This window comes from Diceros bicornis, chromosome 6 (genome assembly GCF_020826845.1).
Source record: "Diceros bicornis minor isolate mBicDic1 chromosome 6, mDicBic1.mat.cur, whole genome shotgun sequence".
Lineage (NCBI taxonomy): Eukaryota > Metazoa > Chordata > Mammalia > Perissodactyla > Rhinocerotidae > Diceros > Diceros bicornis.
In genome coordinates, this window is record NC_080745.1 from 20,765,466 (window position 1) to 20,780,923 (window position 15,458).

General features: G+C 36.9%; 1 protein-coding gene across 1 annotated transcript in view; it reads left to right on the forward strand.

The window, feature by feature from the left end:
• Positions 1-15,458, forward strand: part of LYST (lysosomal trafficking regulator) — a 179,766-nt gene that overhangs the window by 35,087 nt on the left and 129,221 nt on the right. Inside the window, exons 4-7 of the mRNA XM_058542978.1 lie at positions 5,193-5,283; positions 7,034-9,101; positions 11,140-12,181; positions 13,925-14,086. Coding sequence (XP_058398961.1) covers positions 5,193-5,283; positions 7,034-9,101; positions 11,140-12,181; positions 13,925-14,086 — 3,363 coding nt within the window. The remainder of the gene's footprint in view (positions 1-5,192; positions 5,284-7,033; positions 9,102-11,139; positions 12,182-13,924; positions 14,087-15,458) is intronic.

Sequence of the window (15,458 nt, forward strand, 5' to 3'; positions counted from 1 at the left end):
TGCAACCCCTGGTCTAATTCAAGAAAAACTATTAGCATAATGTTTGACATCATGGGAAAAACAGTACATATAACTATGCTGAGACATCAAAAACATTTGACAAAATTCATCTATTCTTGACAAAACTCTAAAAGTAAGAATAGCGGGTTTCATATACAAAGAGTAGAAAAACCAATAATAATTTTAATAAGAAGCTTTACAGTAGAACCAATATAAGAATAACCTTTTATTACTATTTCGGTTTGATATCATGTTTTAAAAATATGCAATAGTAAAATGGAATATGAAAGTAATGAGAGCTGAATATGAGAAAGATGGAGAAATAAAAATGCCATTTTTAAAGTGATGTATAGAAAAATCCAAAAGATCATCCAGATAATTGTTTAGCCAAGTTATAGAAGACAAACTTATGTTGTTTCCTTTAGCTACAGCTACACAGCTAGAAAATGAAAGAAAAAAGATTTTATTTACAGTACTAATGAAGAAATGTTCATATCTGTGTGTATAGACACATATATTAGAAATAGTAAACTTTTGATAGAAGAAATAAAGGACTTAACACATACACATATATTTCTGCTTATCTCTGGAACATTAAATTTAATTAGCATGTCAAAATGCTGATTTTAAGTAATACCATTAATACCAATCAAAATAACTTCAGCAGTCTTCCATCACATTTTAGATACAGTCCAAGTTCCTTAGCATGTCATCCTGAGGTCCTTGAACCCCACTGATCTCGTGCCCACCTGCTTTTGCACCTTCCTAGGCATTGATCTGATTTGGAATCTCAGCCCTTCCCCCTGACTCACTTTCCCTTTCTCTCCCATCCTGCCACCACTGCTTCTGAATGACTAGGACAGGCAATTACTATAAAATCCAGTCTAAACCATAGAGTGGTGAAAAGGACAGTGCCTGGCACCTGATAGGTACTTAAAATATGTTTCTTGAATTGAACTGGAAAATTACCACCTGAATGAGAGTAATTTTACTGTTTATTATTGCTATGGGAAATTAAAAAAGCGTGACAGGGTCGGCCCGGTGGTGTAGGGGTTAAGTGCATGCACTCCGCTTCGGCAGGCCAGGGTTCACAGGTTCAGATCCCAGGAGCGCACCGATGCACCACTTGTCAAGCCATGCTGTGGCGATGTCCCATATAAAAATAGAGGAATTTGGGCATGGATGTTAGCCCAGGGCCAGTCTTTCTCAGCAAAAAGAAGAGGATTGGCGTTGGATGTTAGCTCAGGGCTAATCTTCCTCACCAAGGGGGAAAAAAAAAGGCATGACAGTCACTTTCCCTGCAGAAGGGAAACATAAAAATGTAGGTATTAAATGAAGAGTGGTGTTGATTTCTATAGATTGGACAGATTAGGAATAGCCAGGGAATGGATCTGTTTATAGCATATATTGCCTAATATCTCATTTGAGAACTTTCCACTTGGATGGCATGAGGTAACACCCCATTCCTCTGGATGCTGTGACTACTGTGCATACTTAGCACCTTGGGGGATAAAACTAGAGCTTAGTTTGAAACAGAGGGCTGCAAATTCTAGTTTGCCAGAGTGCCAACACATGAGAGAAAAAGATTTCGTGACTTGCAAAAGGATAGAATTACTATGTGATTTCTTTGGAACTCGAAAGGATAAATAAATCTGGGCTTATATGTTACCTAAAAAAGTAATAGGTCCAGAGGATTAGAGAGAGCTGCCCCCACTGTTGTATTGGGCAGCAGGGAGGTGAGGAGTGTCCTCCTCAAGACTGCAATTCCAGCAGAGGTGGCAAAAAACAAAAACTTGCGCTTGCTTCAGTCTCATTCTTTTGAAAAGCCCATTTCCAAGGACTAATCCACTTGGTTGAAATGGGGGCAACAGGCATGAAGTCCTGAGCGAGGAGAACAGTAACTATGGGTTAATGTGGAAGGAAAAGCTTCACAGAAGAGGTGTTGCTGGGGCTGGGCCTTGAAGGTAGTGAGGGATCCCTTAGCTAAGTAGGAAGGAGTGAGAGAAGCTCCAGACTGTGTCATGCAGAGACCAGGAGGCAGGAATGCCTGTTTACATAGCAGTAATGATTTGCCAGTGTATTGTTGTGGAGCACGGGCTAAATTATAAGGACAGCATGTCTGTAGCACTTCTTCACACACCTTTGAGGTTTCTGCAAGCTCTATTACAATGTTATTAGTTCATCTGCTAAAGATAAAGACTCAGATTAAGGAGGACTCTACAGGAATAATGTGCCCAAAATTGGTCTACATTTTCTTTTAAAGACCATATACATTTTGCTGGCATTTTAAAAGATGTTGAGGTACATACTGAGTATGAGCTGTACATGGAAATGTTATCCAGATGTCTTTAGTCTTGCTAATTTCAAATAAAGCACATGGAAATGGGGCCTTTTGACACAATTTTTACTTTGCATCCAGAGTTGAAAGTCATTTATGCAGATAATGTTTATTAACATTGAGTGGCAGGAAAGAGGGACGATTGCTAAGGACTAGGTCTTGAGCCTTGGAGTCCATGCTCTGAAAGAGGACTGGAAAGTAGGTTTGGAAAAGTTTCCCATTGTATTTAGAGATAAATCCAAACTCCTTCACATGGCCCACAAGGCCGCCTTAGATCTGGCACTGTCCACATTACTGACCTAGCCCCTCCAGCCTTATCTCCTAACACTCTCCCCCTTACTATGCTCCAGCCACACTGGCCTGCTTGCTATTCTATGAAAAAGCCAACCCCATTTCCAACCTTTTATATACTTCCTAGAAGCCCTTTTCCTCCAAATCTTTGCATGGATTCCTTCTTCTCATCAATTATCTGCTCAAGTGGCCCATCCTAAAGAGCCTATCTAAATGTCCCCCTTTTCATCACTCTGTAATCCCTCCCCTGTTTAATTTTCTTCATAGTACAACATTCTGTCTGCAAATTTCTTATTTGTACCCATTATTTTCCGTCTCCCCTGCTCGAGCGTCAGCTTTGTGAGAATGTGAATATTGTCCTCCTTGTTCACCACTGCATCCAAAGTGTCTGGCACAGAATAGGGGCTCAATAAGTATTTATTGAATGAATAAAAGAGGGAAATTGGCATTCAGACATTAACAGTCAGCAAATTGGTTGCTGTACTGGAAGTAAATCAGGAACATGAAACCTAACTTTACCAAAGGGGGACTAGAGAAGTCTCCCCACAGAGGAACTAAGACCTGAAGAATGAGTTGGCCTTTGGCAGATGGGAGGATGGTGATAGGAGTACTGCAAGAGCAGTGTATGTGAGGAAGACGTGTTGAGTACAAAGGCCAGTGGTGTTCAGGAAACCCTTAAGAGCTGGACCTGTGGGGAGGGGTCAGGTGTGGTGGTGGCAGCTGGAACTGGACAAGTCAGTAGTAATCATGTTGTAAAAGGTCCTCTAAGCCTGAAAAGGAGTTTAGATGTTACTTTTAAAGAATTCTGAGCCTTTTCATAACCAGGACACCAGAAGGAATAGTCAGAATGCTAGGTCTCTGCTTTCTCATTCCTTTCAACTCTTCAGCCTATTGTAATCTGCCTTGTATCCTAATCACTCCATTAAAACTGTGTTTGTTAAGGTCATCAGTGACCTTCTACTTGCTAAATGCTTTTCTAACATCTTACACAACTAAAGAACAACAGCTCTTGACCCGGTTAACACTTTTCTTTCCTGAACGACTCTCTTCCCTTGATTTCTCTGGTTCTGCTTCTCTTTTGGGAAGCTATTTCTCAGTCTCCTTTCAGGCCCTTCTTCAGCACTACCATCCTTAATTCTTTAAATGTTGTTCTCTGAAGCTCCGTTCTCATCAGTCTTCTCTTATCGTTCTGCACACTCTCCCTAGGAGGTCGCACGTATGTCCTTGACTTCTGCCCCAAGGACTCCCAAGTCTTGTTATGTACTTCACATCTTTTTCTTGAGCTCCAGATCTATATATCCAACTGTTTACTAAAAAGCTGTCTCCATTTGGATATCCCACAGATATTTCAAACTTAATATGTCTAAAAAGTGAATCGGTCATCTTTACCCCAACCTAATACCACTCCTAAATTCCTGTCTTGGTGAGTACATTGTCAGTCACCTAGTTGCCTAAACCAGAAAACTTCAAGTTCTTTTAGATCTTTCTTTTTCTCCCTTATACCCCATAGATAATCAACTGCAAGTCATTTCAGTTTTTCTTTGTAGTTTCTCAAATATGTCTCCTTTTCAATTTTACTGTCAGAGAACTTGAGATCATCATTATGTCTCATCTGAGTTATTGTTTCCCTGCTTCTAACACTGATTGATACCTTCCCCTCTGCCCCCAATTCTGTCTTCTATACAGTGGCTAGAGTGGTCTTTCTAACAAGCAAATCTGATTGTATTACCCTGGCTCCCTCCCCACTGATCAATGTGAATAATTTAAAGTTAATTTGTCATTAATTCCTTGACCACCCATGTCCTAAGTGTCCAAGTCTAGCTCTCTAGCTCTAGTCCCACTTCCACGCTTCTAACTGATAATGATTGCTCCTTTATCTGAACTTCTTTTTCTGAATACCTGTCCCACCTCTGAGTACTTACTTATACTACATACCTTCTATTGTTCTTTAACTGTTTGTGTGTATGTATTTTATGGACCAAATGAAGGGACCTTCTCCGGGGCTTGGGCCATATCCTCCAGAAAGGATAAGACAGTAAGTATTGTGGACATAGTGTACAGTCAATAAATATTTATTGGATTACCTTGACTAATAAGTCTTTCTCTCTTTATATATATTATTAATAATGTCAATTTCTCTTTTTAAAATTGTGTTCTCTGAGTTTTACATTTAACTGCATGAAGACTGTTTTTCTAGTAACTTCATATTATTCGTTTGCTAGTTAATAGAGCTTAACTTTTCATTTTCACCTAGCAAATTTGTTTTTTCATAGGTGAGGAATTCTTGTGATGTGCATGGTGGTAATAACAGCTCTTTTTGGAAAAATCAGCAAGAATGTGCTAAATACTGTCAAATACTCTTACATTCTTCTGTCATTGGAAAGGCTTATAAATTGAAAAGTATCACAGCTTTAATTGGATTTAAGATAGGTTAATTTGATTCTTAGCTTCTCAAATGCAACCTTTCAAGAAAAAGGATTTTTTGGTTCAATTTAAGACAAGGTATTAGGAATTAATGTCTCATGACCTCAGAACGTAAAGGATTCTTTTGTTTCTAATATAGGCATTGACATGTAGAGAAGAACTGCTTACTCTTCTTCTGTCACTCCTTCCACTGGTGTGGAAGATACCTGTTCAAGAAGAAAAGGCAACAGGTATGTTTCTTTTCTTTATCATTTGCCTTTTCTTTATCATATCACTTGTGTTATCAAAATTCCACTGGGTAAAAAAGTCCCTTGAAAAGTTACTTCTGCCTTAATGGTTGATACAGTTCAAATTCAGAACAGTTATATTAGTACGATACTTAATATGAAAAATTCCTTAGGCAAACTCATTTTTATTTCTTCTAATAATAAAAAAACTGTAGTGCTTCTTAGGAGATTAATAAAATGTAATGACGATTAGAAAATATATGAAGAAGCAGAACACTTAACAAAAGGAGTAAATCTAGGTATGCAACATAACATCTGACAAATGGACAGTGAAAAGTTTGAAGAAAGAAATGAAAGTTTATTTGCTTAAAGACTGCTTTCTATTACCCGTACTCTATCAATGACTTTTGTTGTTTAGTTTCGTTTTTCTAATGTTGTTTTTAAAGGATAAATTTGAAGTAATATTTTGTTTCAAGGCTGGGTAGCATTATTACACTTAAGGTCAATACATATTTTTAATTTCTGATTTTGAAAATATATATATCATATTAAGTATATGAAATTTAGTTTAAATGTTTCAGTAGAGGGATTAACAGTCTTCCCCCTTGACCAATTCTGGGATATACCAATTGTGAGATGTTTAAGGCTCTGTCAGATTAAAAAAGAATCCTTCTGTATTATATTTTAATGGCATATATGCATTAATACATTTCTGATACGGAGCTTTGTTTTTAGGGAGTTATCTAAAGTCTTATAATATTGTTTTCCTGCTTATTTGTTGATTCATTAACTCTCTGCTCTTATTTTCTTCTGAATTTGTAGAATTCACAAATTGTTAATCACTTATGAAATCTGATTACTGTTCTTTTGGGGAAGTTGTCTTCATTGCATCTTTTGCATAGTTGTAATTTGTCAGACTCCTTTTAATTTCCCCCTCCTTCTCTTAATTAAAGCACATATCTTTTATTTACAGATTTTTATTTATTCATTCTAAATTACAGCTATAATTTTCATATAGCTCTTTTTACACATTATTGCAAAAGGAAAGACCAATTCCATTATGTTATTAATTAGTAAGGAAGGTTTATTCATTCCCCCAAGAAATAGGTATTAAGTGCTGACCACATGGCAGGCCCTAGTTTCTGGCACTGAAGATGAAGCAGTGATGCCTATACCTGCGCCTAGTTCAGTGCATGGCACGCTCAGTAAATATTTTGAATGAAGAACTCTTTTAACCTCAGTCTTGGAGAACATTTGGTATCTACTGAAGATTTTGAAATAATTTTGAAAAATCTTAAAGTTCTTAAGTTATATCAGGGCTATGAACTAAATACTATTTTTGAGTATGTAAAATCCCCAGTATCTCATCTAATGGCGCTATTAGAGGAGATTCGTAAAATAGTATGAACAATAATGCTAAATACCAGATAATCTAAAGAGTCTCTTATGTTGATGATAGAGTGCAATATATGGTTTAAATCAGATTACTTTCCTAATTCTATTCTCCTTTGTTGTTTTCAAAATCCATTTGAATCCTTTGAACCAATGCTACCTGGTACCTAGTATGAGAAGGATAAGTGTAGGGAGAAGTGACCCAGAGACATAACAAATAACTAAAGGAAATCAGCGCCATGGTAAAAATATACCGAGGATAAACTCCTAAAGTGGATGATAAATAAGAGGGTAATCACCTATGCAAATTGAATTTTAAAACGTTTTAAGGAATTCTAAACTTTCTTTCTTCATTTCATAGATTTTAATCTACCATTCTCAGCTGATATAATCCTGACCAAAGAAAAGATCTCAAGTTCACAAAGATCTACTCAGGAAAAACTATATTTAGAAGGAAGTGCCCCATCAGGTCAGGTTTCTGCAAAAGTAAACATTTTTCAAAAAAGCAGACGACAGCGTAAAATTACCCATCGCTATTCTATAAGAGATGCAAGAAAGACGCAGCTCTCCACCTCAGATTCAGAAGCCAATTCAGATGACAAAAGTATAGCAGTGAATAAGCATAAAAGGCCCCCTCTGCTACAGCATTTTGTAACACAGTCTCCTAAAGAAGACCACCTAACAGCTAAACTTGACCACTTATCAACCAAAGAAGAGCAGACTCCTCCTGATACCATGGCTTTGGAAAATTCCAGAGAGATTATTCCAAGACAGGAGTCAAACACTGACGTTTTAAGTGAGACAGCTGCCTTGTCTATTATCAGTCACGTGAACAATTCTCCATTTGACTTATGTCATGTTTTGTTATCTTTATTAGAGAAAGTTTGTAAGTTTGACATTACCTTGAATCATAATTCTGCTCTAGCAGCCAGTGTAGTGCCCACACTGACTGAATTCCTAGCAGGGTTTGGGGACTGTGGTAATCTAAGCGACAATTTGGAGAGTCAGATGGTTTCTGCAGGTTGGACTGAAGAACCGGTAGCTTTGATTCAACGGATGCTATTTCGAACAGTGTTGCATCTTATGTCAGTAGATATTAGTACTGCAGAGATGATGCCAGAAAGTCTTAGAAAAAATTTAACTGAATTGCTTAGAGCAGCTTTAAAAATTAGAACTTGCCTAGAAAAGCAGCCTGACTCTTTTGCACCAAGACAAAAGAAAACACTACAGGAGGTTCAGGAAGGTTTTGTGTTTTCAAAGTATTGTCATCGAGCCCTTCTTTTACCTGAGCTTCTGAAAGGAATTCTGCAGATCCTGATCTGTTGTCTTCAAAGTGCAGCTTCAAATCCCTTCTTTTTCAGTCAAGCCATGGATTTAGTTCAGGAATTCATTCAGCTTCATGGATTTAATTTATTTGAAACAGCAGTACTTCAAATGGAATGGGTGGTTTTAAGAGATGGAATTTCTACGGAGGCCTCAGAATATTTGAAAGCCCTGATAAATAGTGTGATGAAAATAATGAGCACTGTCAAAAAAGTGAAATCAGAGCAACTTCATCATTCAATGTGTACAAGAAAAAGGCACAGGCGATGTGAATATTCTCACTTTATGCATCACCACAGAGATCTCTCAGGTCTTCCAGTTTCAATTTCGAAAAACCCATTTGAAGAGACTGTAGATGGAGATGTGTATTATCCTGAGCGGTGCTGTTGTATTGCAGTGTGTGCTCATCAGTGCTTACGCTTACTTCTACAGGCTTCCTTGAGCAGCACTTGTGTCCAGGTTCTATCAGGTGTTCATAACATCGGAATATGCTGTTGTATGGATCCCAAATCTGTAATCATTCCTTTGCTCCATGCTTTTAAGTTGCCAGCACTGAAAAATTTTCAGCAGCATATATTGAATATCCTTAACAAACTTATTTTGGATCAGTTAGGAGGAGCCGAGATATCACAAAAACTTAAAAAAGCAGCTTGCAATATCTGTACTGTTGACTCTGATCAACTAGCCAAATTAGAAGAGACATTGCATGAAAACTCATGGGATGCTGAACCTTCCTCAGGTTTATCGAGTCCTTCTTGCAGATTTCAAGGGATCCTGCCCAGCAGTGGATCTGAAGACTTGTTGTGGAAATGGGATGCCTTAGAGGCTTATCAGAATTTTGTTTTTGAAGAAGACAGATTACATAGCATACAGATTGCAAATCACATATGCAATTTAATCCAGAAAGGCAATGTAATTGTTCAGTGGAAATTGTATAATTACATATTTAATCCTGTGCTCCAAAGAGGAGTTGAATTAGCACATCATTGTCAACACCTCAGCATTACTTCTGCACGAACTCATGTGTGTAGCCATCATAACCAGTGCTTGCCTCAGGAAGTGCTTCAGATTTATTTAAAAACTCTGCCTGCCCTCCTTAAATCAAGGTTTGTATGTGTGTATGTATGTAGATATTTTTTTCTCATTATATGCTTTTGAGTGGGTGATAAAGTGTGTGCATTTGAACTTCTAACCCTGATAACTCCAGGGCCTTATTAGTAGTGTAATCATCTTTATGTTTTATTCTTTCCTAGGATTTAATTTTAGTTTAACAACAAAAAAAGTTCCCATCCCAAGTCAGATTTTTTACCATTTCTTTCTTTCTTTGTTTATTTTTACTGAAGTGGTTATAGAGGAGAGGATAGAGGCATTGATTTTAATTTCTCAGTGAAAAAAAAACGTCAAGTTTTAAATTATTTCTGAGAAAAAATGGACACAACATAGATATCCACCAGCAGGGACAAGGTTAAATTAATTATTTTGTATTTACTTGATGTAATATCATTGGCAATTAAAAATAATGTTTACAGGGGGCCGGCCCTGTGGCACAAGCGGTTAAGTGCGCACGCTCCACTGCAGCAGCACAGGGTTCACCGGTTTGGATCCTGGGCGCACACAGACGCACTGCTTGTCGAGCCATGCTGTGGCAGCATCCCATATAAAGTAGAGGAAGATGAGTATGGATGTTAGCTCAGGGCCAGTCTTCCTCAGGAATAAAAGGAGGATTGGCATCAGATGTTAGCTCAGAGCTGATCTTCCTCACAAAAATAAAAAAATAATGTTTACAAATATCATGTTGGAACATGAGAAAATGCCTATAATATTTTGTAGATAAAATGTACACAATTAAAAATATTGTCCACTTATTTACAACTGTGTAAAATATGCACATATATGATGTGATAATTATTTATCAAGGCAGTGGAATTAAGGAGATTATTATTATTATTATATATATATATATTTTTTTTTTGGTGAGGAAGATTAGTCCTGAACTAAAGTCTGTTGCCAATCCTCCTCTTTTTGCTGAGGAAGGTTGGCCCTGAGCTAACATCTGTGGCCGTCTTCCTCTATTTTATGTGGGACGCCTGCCACAGCATGTCTTGATAAGCAGTGCATAGGTCCGCGCCCAGGATCCGAACCTGCAAACCCTGGGCTGCCGAAGCGGAGCACGCAAGCTTAACCACTACGCTCCTGGGCCGGTCCCCGAGATTATTATTTTTTAAATACCATATTTACATTTATTACTTAAGCAATATATGTAGAAAAATTAGAAAATACAGAAAAGCAAAAAGAAGAAAATTAAAATTACATAGAATTCTACCAGAGGATCTTCCAGATTTTGTGATCATCAAGTCTGGTACTTAAAAAATAATTTTATAAATAAAGCTTGCTTTTGATAGATAGTCTGGCCTTTCAAATTAATGCATATACCATTTTAAAAACTTAAAATATAACCTATCATCGTTATCTTTACAATCGTTTTTCCTTCTAATTCCTGACATTCTGACATTGTTTAGATAGAACTGACTTTGAATTGAAAGTTTTGTAACTCCTTGGCATATTTGTGGACAACCTGGGTCTTTGCTGAGATGATTTATGTTAAAGTTATTACTAGAATTCCAGTGATCCACACCCATGAGTCTCACCTGAGACAGAACTGAAAATCTTCAGGTCTGTAGTTTGGTTCTTTCCCTTTATGAGGTGCAGATTTAAAACAAAACGTCATGAGTGAACCATCAGACAGACAGACAAATGGACACACAAATGCCTGCCTGCTTTCAGAATGTCCGCCTCAAGTATGATGGTGGTTGTGGCATCTAGAATTTATATAGAATTTGCCATTTGGAGAAAAATATCCTTCCCTGCATTACTTCATTTAACTTGGGACGCATGTAATCCTTTCTTTTCAAATTCTGCCTGAGCCATATATACAGTATTTAAAGAAGGATGTGAAAGTAATTAGAAAATAACTTGAGATCCTGCTTATATATAAGAACTTCAGCCAAATAATTGATGAATTAAATTAGGTAGTGTTTAGTATACAGCACATGCAGCAATGGCATATTTAAATAGTATATGTACCTATTTATAAATGATGTTTCTATATATAAAATCTCTTATATGTTCTTTTTTCTCTCACAGGGTAATAAGAGATTTGTTTTTAAGTTGTAATGGAGTAAATCAAATAATTGAATTAAATTACTTAGATGATATTCGAAGTCATTCCCTAAAAGCATTTGAAACCTTGATAATCAGCCTAGGAGAACAACAGAAAGATTCTTCAGTTCCAGGTATTGATGGGATAGACATTGAACAGAAGGAGTTGTCATCTTTAAATTCAGGTACTTCTTTTCATAACCAGCAAGCTTATTCAGATTCTCCTCAGAGTCTTAGCAAATTTTATGCAGGCCTCAAAGAAGCTTATCCAAAGAAGCAGAGGGCTGTTAACCAGGATGTTCATATCAACATGGTAAACCTGTTCCTCTGTGTGGCATTCTTATGTGTAAGTAAAGAAGCAGAATCTGATAGAGAGTCAGCCAACGATTCGGAAGATACTTCTGGCTATGACAGTACTGCAAGTGAGCCTTTGCATCACGTGCTGCCATGTTTATCTCTCGAGAGCCTTGTCTTGCCTTCTCCTGAACATATGCATCAAGCAGCAGATATTTGGTCAATGTGTCGTTGGATCTACATGTTGAGTCCAGTTTTCCAGAAACAGTTTTATAGGCTTGGTGGTTTCGGAATGTGCCATAAATTAATATTTATGATAATACAGAAACTATTCAGAAGTCATGAAGAAGAACAAGGCAAAAAGGAAGGAGATACAAATGTAAATGAAAACCAAGATTTAAACAGAACTTCTGAATCTGAGATAACTATGAAGGAAGATTTAGTATCTTTGACTGTAAGGAGTGACCCCACACTATCAGAACTGGATAGTCTAAAAACAAGTGCTGAGAGTTTAGGTAAATTAGAGTCACAGCATATTTCTTCCATAAATGTGGAACAAATTTCAGCTGCTAAAGCTGCTTCTGAGGAAGCAAAGATATTTATGAGTCAAGAACGAGAGAGCATTTATGAGATCTCACTTCAGAGCATACGACTTTTGGAAGCCCTTCTGGCCATTTGTCTTCATAGCACCAGAGCTAGTCAGCAAAAGATGGAATTGGAGTTACCTAATCAGGTAATAACTTGTCCTTTGTCCAGCTGTTGTGTAAAGTTCTGACGTAATACTATTGTCATTTTGTTTTACCAAAGAGTGTAAGTTTTGAGAAGCTCCTGTATGCTTAGCATAGTACCAGGTACTGTGGAGAACTCAGAGGAGTACATGACCCACTACTTGCCCGCAAGAAGCTTACAGTTTAGTTTGGAATGCAAAACCCATGTGTGACAAATTTACCAAACCTGAAAGGCCATAGATATACATTAAATGTCAGATGAGTAATAATGGATATTATGTTTCAAAGTTCAAACTTTACAATCTTGGTGTGATGCTATTTGGTGCCCTGCCCAGATCCCCTTTACCAAGCTGATGTACCCATCCACAATTTATTGCAGGTGTTGGCTGCTAAGGACTCACATCTGCGCCTATCTCCCATGGATTGCCCTTTGCTCACAGGAGATGCTCGATCTAGAGATGCCTGGGAAGGGTGTTCATAGCCAATGACTGATGGATATGGCTCTAGGGAGTGGGACAATCTCTGTGGTGCAGTTCAGGCTCCAGAGCTTCCCATGGAATTAGGCTGGGGATAGACATTTATTCTGAAACCACATCCTTGCCTGGATTCTTCTCCCAACATACTCTGCTTCCCTCACGCCTTTACAAATTTCTCCTGAGAGCACTTCTCAACAAAAAAGGAATCCACAGTTGCAGGCCCTGCTTCTAAGGAAGCTTCGAATTTGACAGATCCCTTCTTTCCTTGCTAACTCACCCTAACTGTTCTGTCAGCCAACAGGCTCTCCTACTGCAGCTCCAACCTCCATATTGCCTCTTGTCTAAAACATCTTGATGCTTCCACATTGCTCACAATTAAACTCCACACTCCTTAGGATAGCATACAAAGCCCTTCACAGTCTTGCTTTCACTTCCTTGTTTAGCTTCATTTCCTGCCGTCCTTCACCACGCTGTAATCAGCCATACTGAGCTGACAGCTTCTCAAGATGCCATTCTTTGTCATTATTTCTGTACTTTTGTACATGTTCTTCTGCCTGGCATATTCTCTCCCTCTGTTTCTATGTCTGCTGTCTCCTACTTGTTCTTCATTGTCCACTTCATACAACCGCTCCTCTGGGACACTTTTGACAGGTCTCTCAGGCACCTTCTCTCTTCTCTGTTCTCAGAGTACCGTGTTTATAGCTCTAGTATGGTCATCATCATATCTTGTCTGTGTGTAACTGTGTCTCACATTGGACTGAAAGAATTCTTCAAGGGAGAAGTCAGTTTCTTACCCATCTTTATGGCCTCATCACCTAATATAGGCAAACAGCAAGAGTTCCCTTCAAGGACAGAAGGGAAGGAGTAAAGAAGGGAGGGAGAGATAAGGATTAGAATATAAGTGCTTCTTAGAGTCTTAAGGAATCTTTAAGAATAAGGAATTTGTAAAATCTAGAGATGGTTAATCAAAATTCTGAAGTTTCAACTAATCATTTTTTGTGATACAGTTAATTTATGATAGATTGAAATTCAAAACCCAATAAGATGAGTAAAGCATTTGATAGATAAAAATGTTATTACTAATTATAACAGTAGGATGTTTGTGTAAGAGCTAGATATTTATACAGTCAATTTACTTTCATGTTAACTGCAAATTAAAGGGCTAGATTTTTACTTGTTAAGTAAATATTAATTTATCATTTTTTGTCACTATTTTAATTTTTCTCTTAAAATGTGTTATTAATATTCTTAGTCTCTTTTATTTTACCTTAGAACTTGTCTGTGGAAAATATATTGTTTGAAATGAGGGACCATCTTTCCCAGTCAAAGGTGATTGAAACAGAATTAGCAAAGCCTTTATTTGATGCCCTGCTTCGAGTTGCACTGGGGACTCATTCAGCAGATTTTGAACATAATGATGCTATGACTGAGAAGGTATGAATCACAAACAGTTGTGTCATTTGGGTATGACTAGCAGAGGCAGAAGTGTGTGGGATGGGACTAGGACACTGACGAATGTGGTTAGAACATATGGGCCAGGATTTGGCCAGGAGACTTTGATGGGTCGTATCTCCATCATCTGTGATGGATAATATTTGCTCAGTGCCCTATCGCGTAAAGAGAAGAAGAGCAATATGACATGCTTTTCTTCTTCTAATCTGAAAATTTACTGAGAATTACTCCCAGTAAGACAGAAATATATTATTTGGTTTGATAAGACTTACATATACTGATAGTTTATTAAATGATAATTCAGGGGTGGTGATAACTCAGCCATCTTCTCTGATCCTATATTGGTGCAGCTAATATTTCCAGAACTCTCTACTCACTTTAATTTTAAATCACTCAACATAAAAATGATTAGTTCTTGCATAGAAAATAGCAATCATAGTTTTTTAGTTGTTCATGTTAACTTTTTTCTAAAAGAACAGTTTTAATTTTTTTCCCTAAAGTGTGGTGCATATTTAGTTCATTTCCCTCTCCTTTCATGTTTCTTTTACCTTTAATCAATTGTCACTTGTCCTTTATCTTTATATAATTTCTCTCTTAATTCCTTGGTCTAGCCATATATATGACGTTTTATAATCTTCTGCCATAATATTTTATGTTACTGTTTGTCATAACTTAAAAACTTACGGAAATATGCCTTCACCGTATTACTGAGTCAATTGGGTAATCAGAAAATGTTAAAATGCCTACTTTATTCCACCTTTTATTAATGTTGCAATGATAAAGTACTCTGAGCTTCAAGTGAAATGTTTTCTAAAGTAAAGGTACTAGTATCATTTTTATAAGAAAAGGAAAATTTTGTGCCACAAGATATTGCACAGGAAGTTAATGCTGAAACTCTTCATTTGTGAAATGCTTGTATGTAAACAATTGTATTCTGAAATCTTAAAATTAATCTCTTTGAAAAATTTTCATGTCTTCTCTGGTTATCTAATTTATGAAACATTTTATTTATAAAAATCCTATGAAAAAAATCTTTTTTCATGAACAAATGTGTAAAAATAATATATATTTACTAGCATTAAGTTGCAAGAAGTATAATTCTACCTCGTTGTGGTTTTTAGTTATTTCCTATTATGTAACTAGAATGAAATTTCTTAGATTTATTTTTCAGTAAAACTGAAATGACCTATAGCTTAATCTGTTAGAGATTCCCTTTTTTGAGGTGTTAATAAAGTTGTCTCTGGAAAATTTTGCTGCATGAATTTCGTATTTTATAATAGTTAATATCAATTCCTAAGATTTTTTTCTCAAAGAAAATACTGAAGCTATCCTTAAAATGACTTTTGAGTAATAA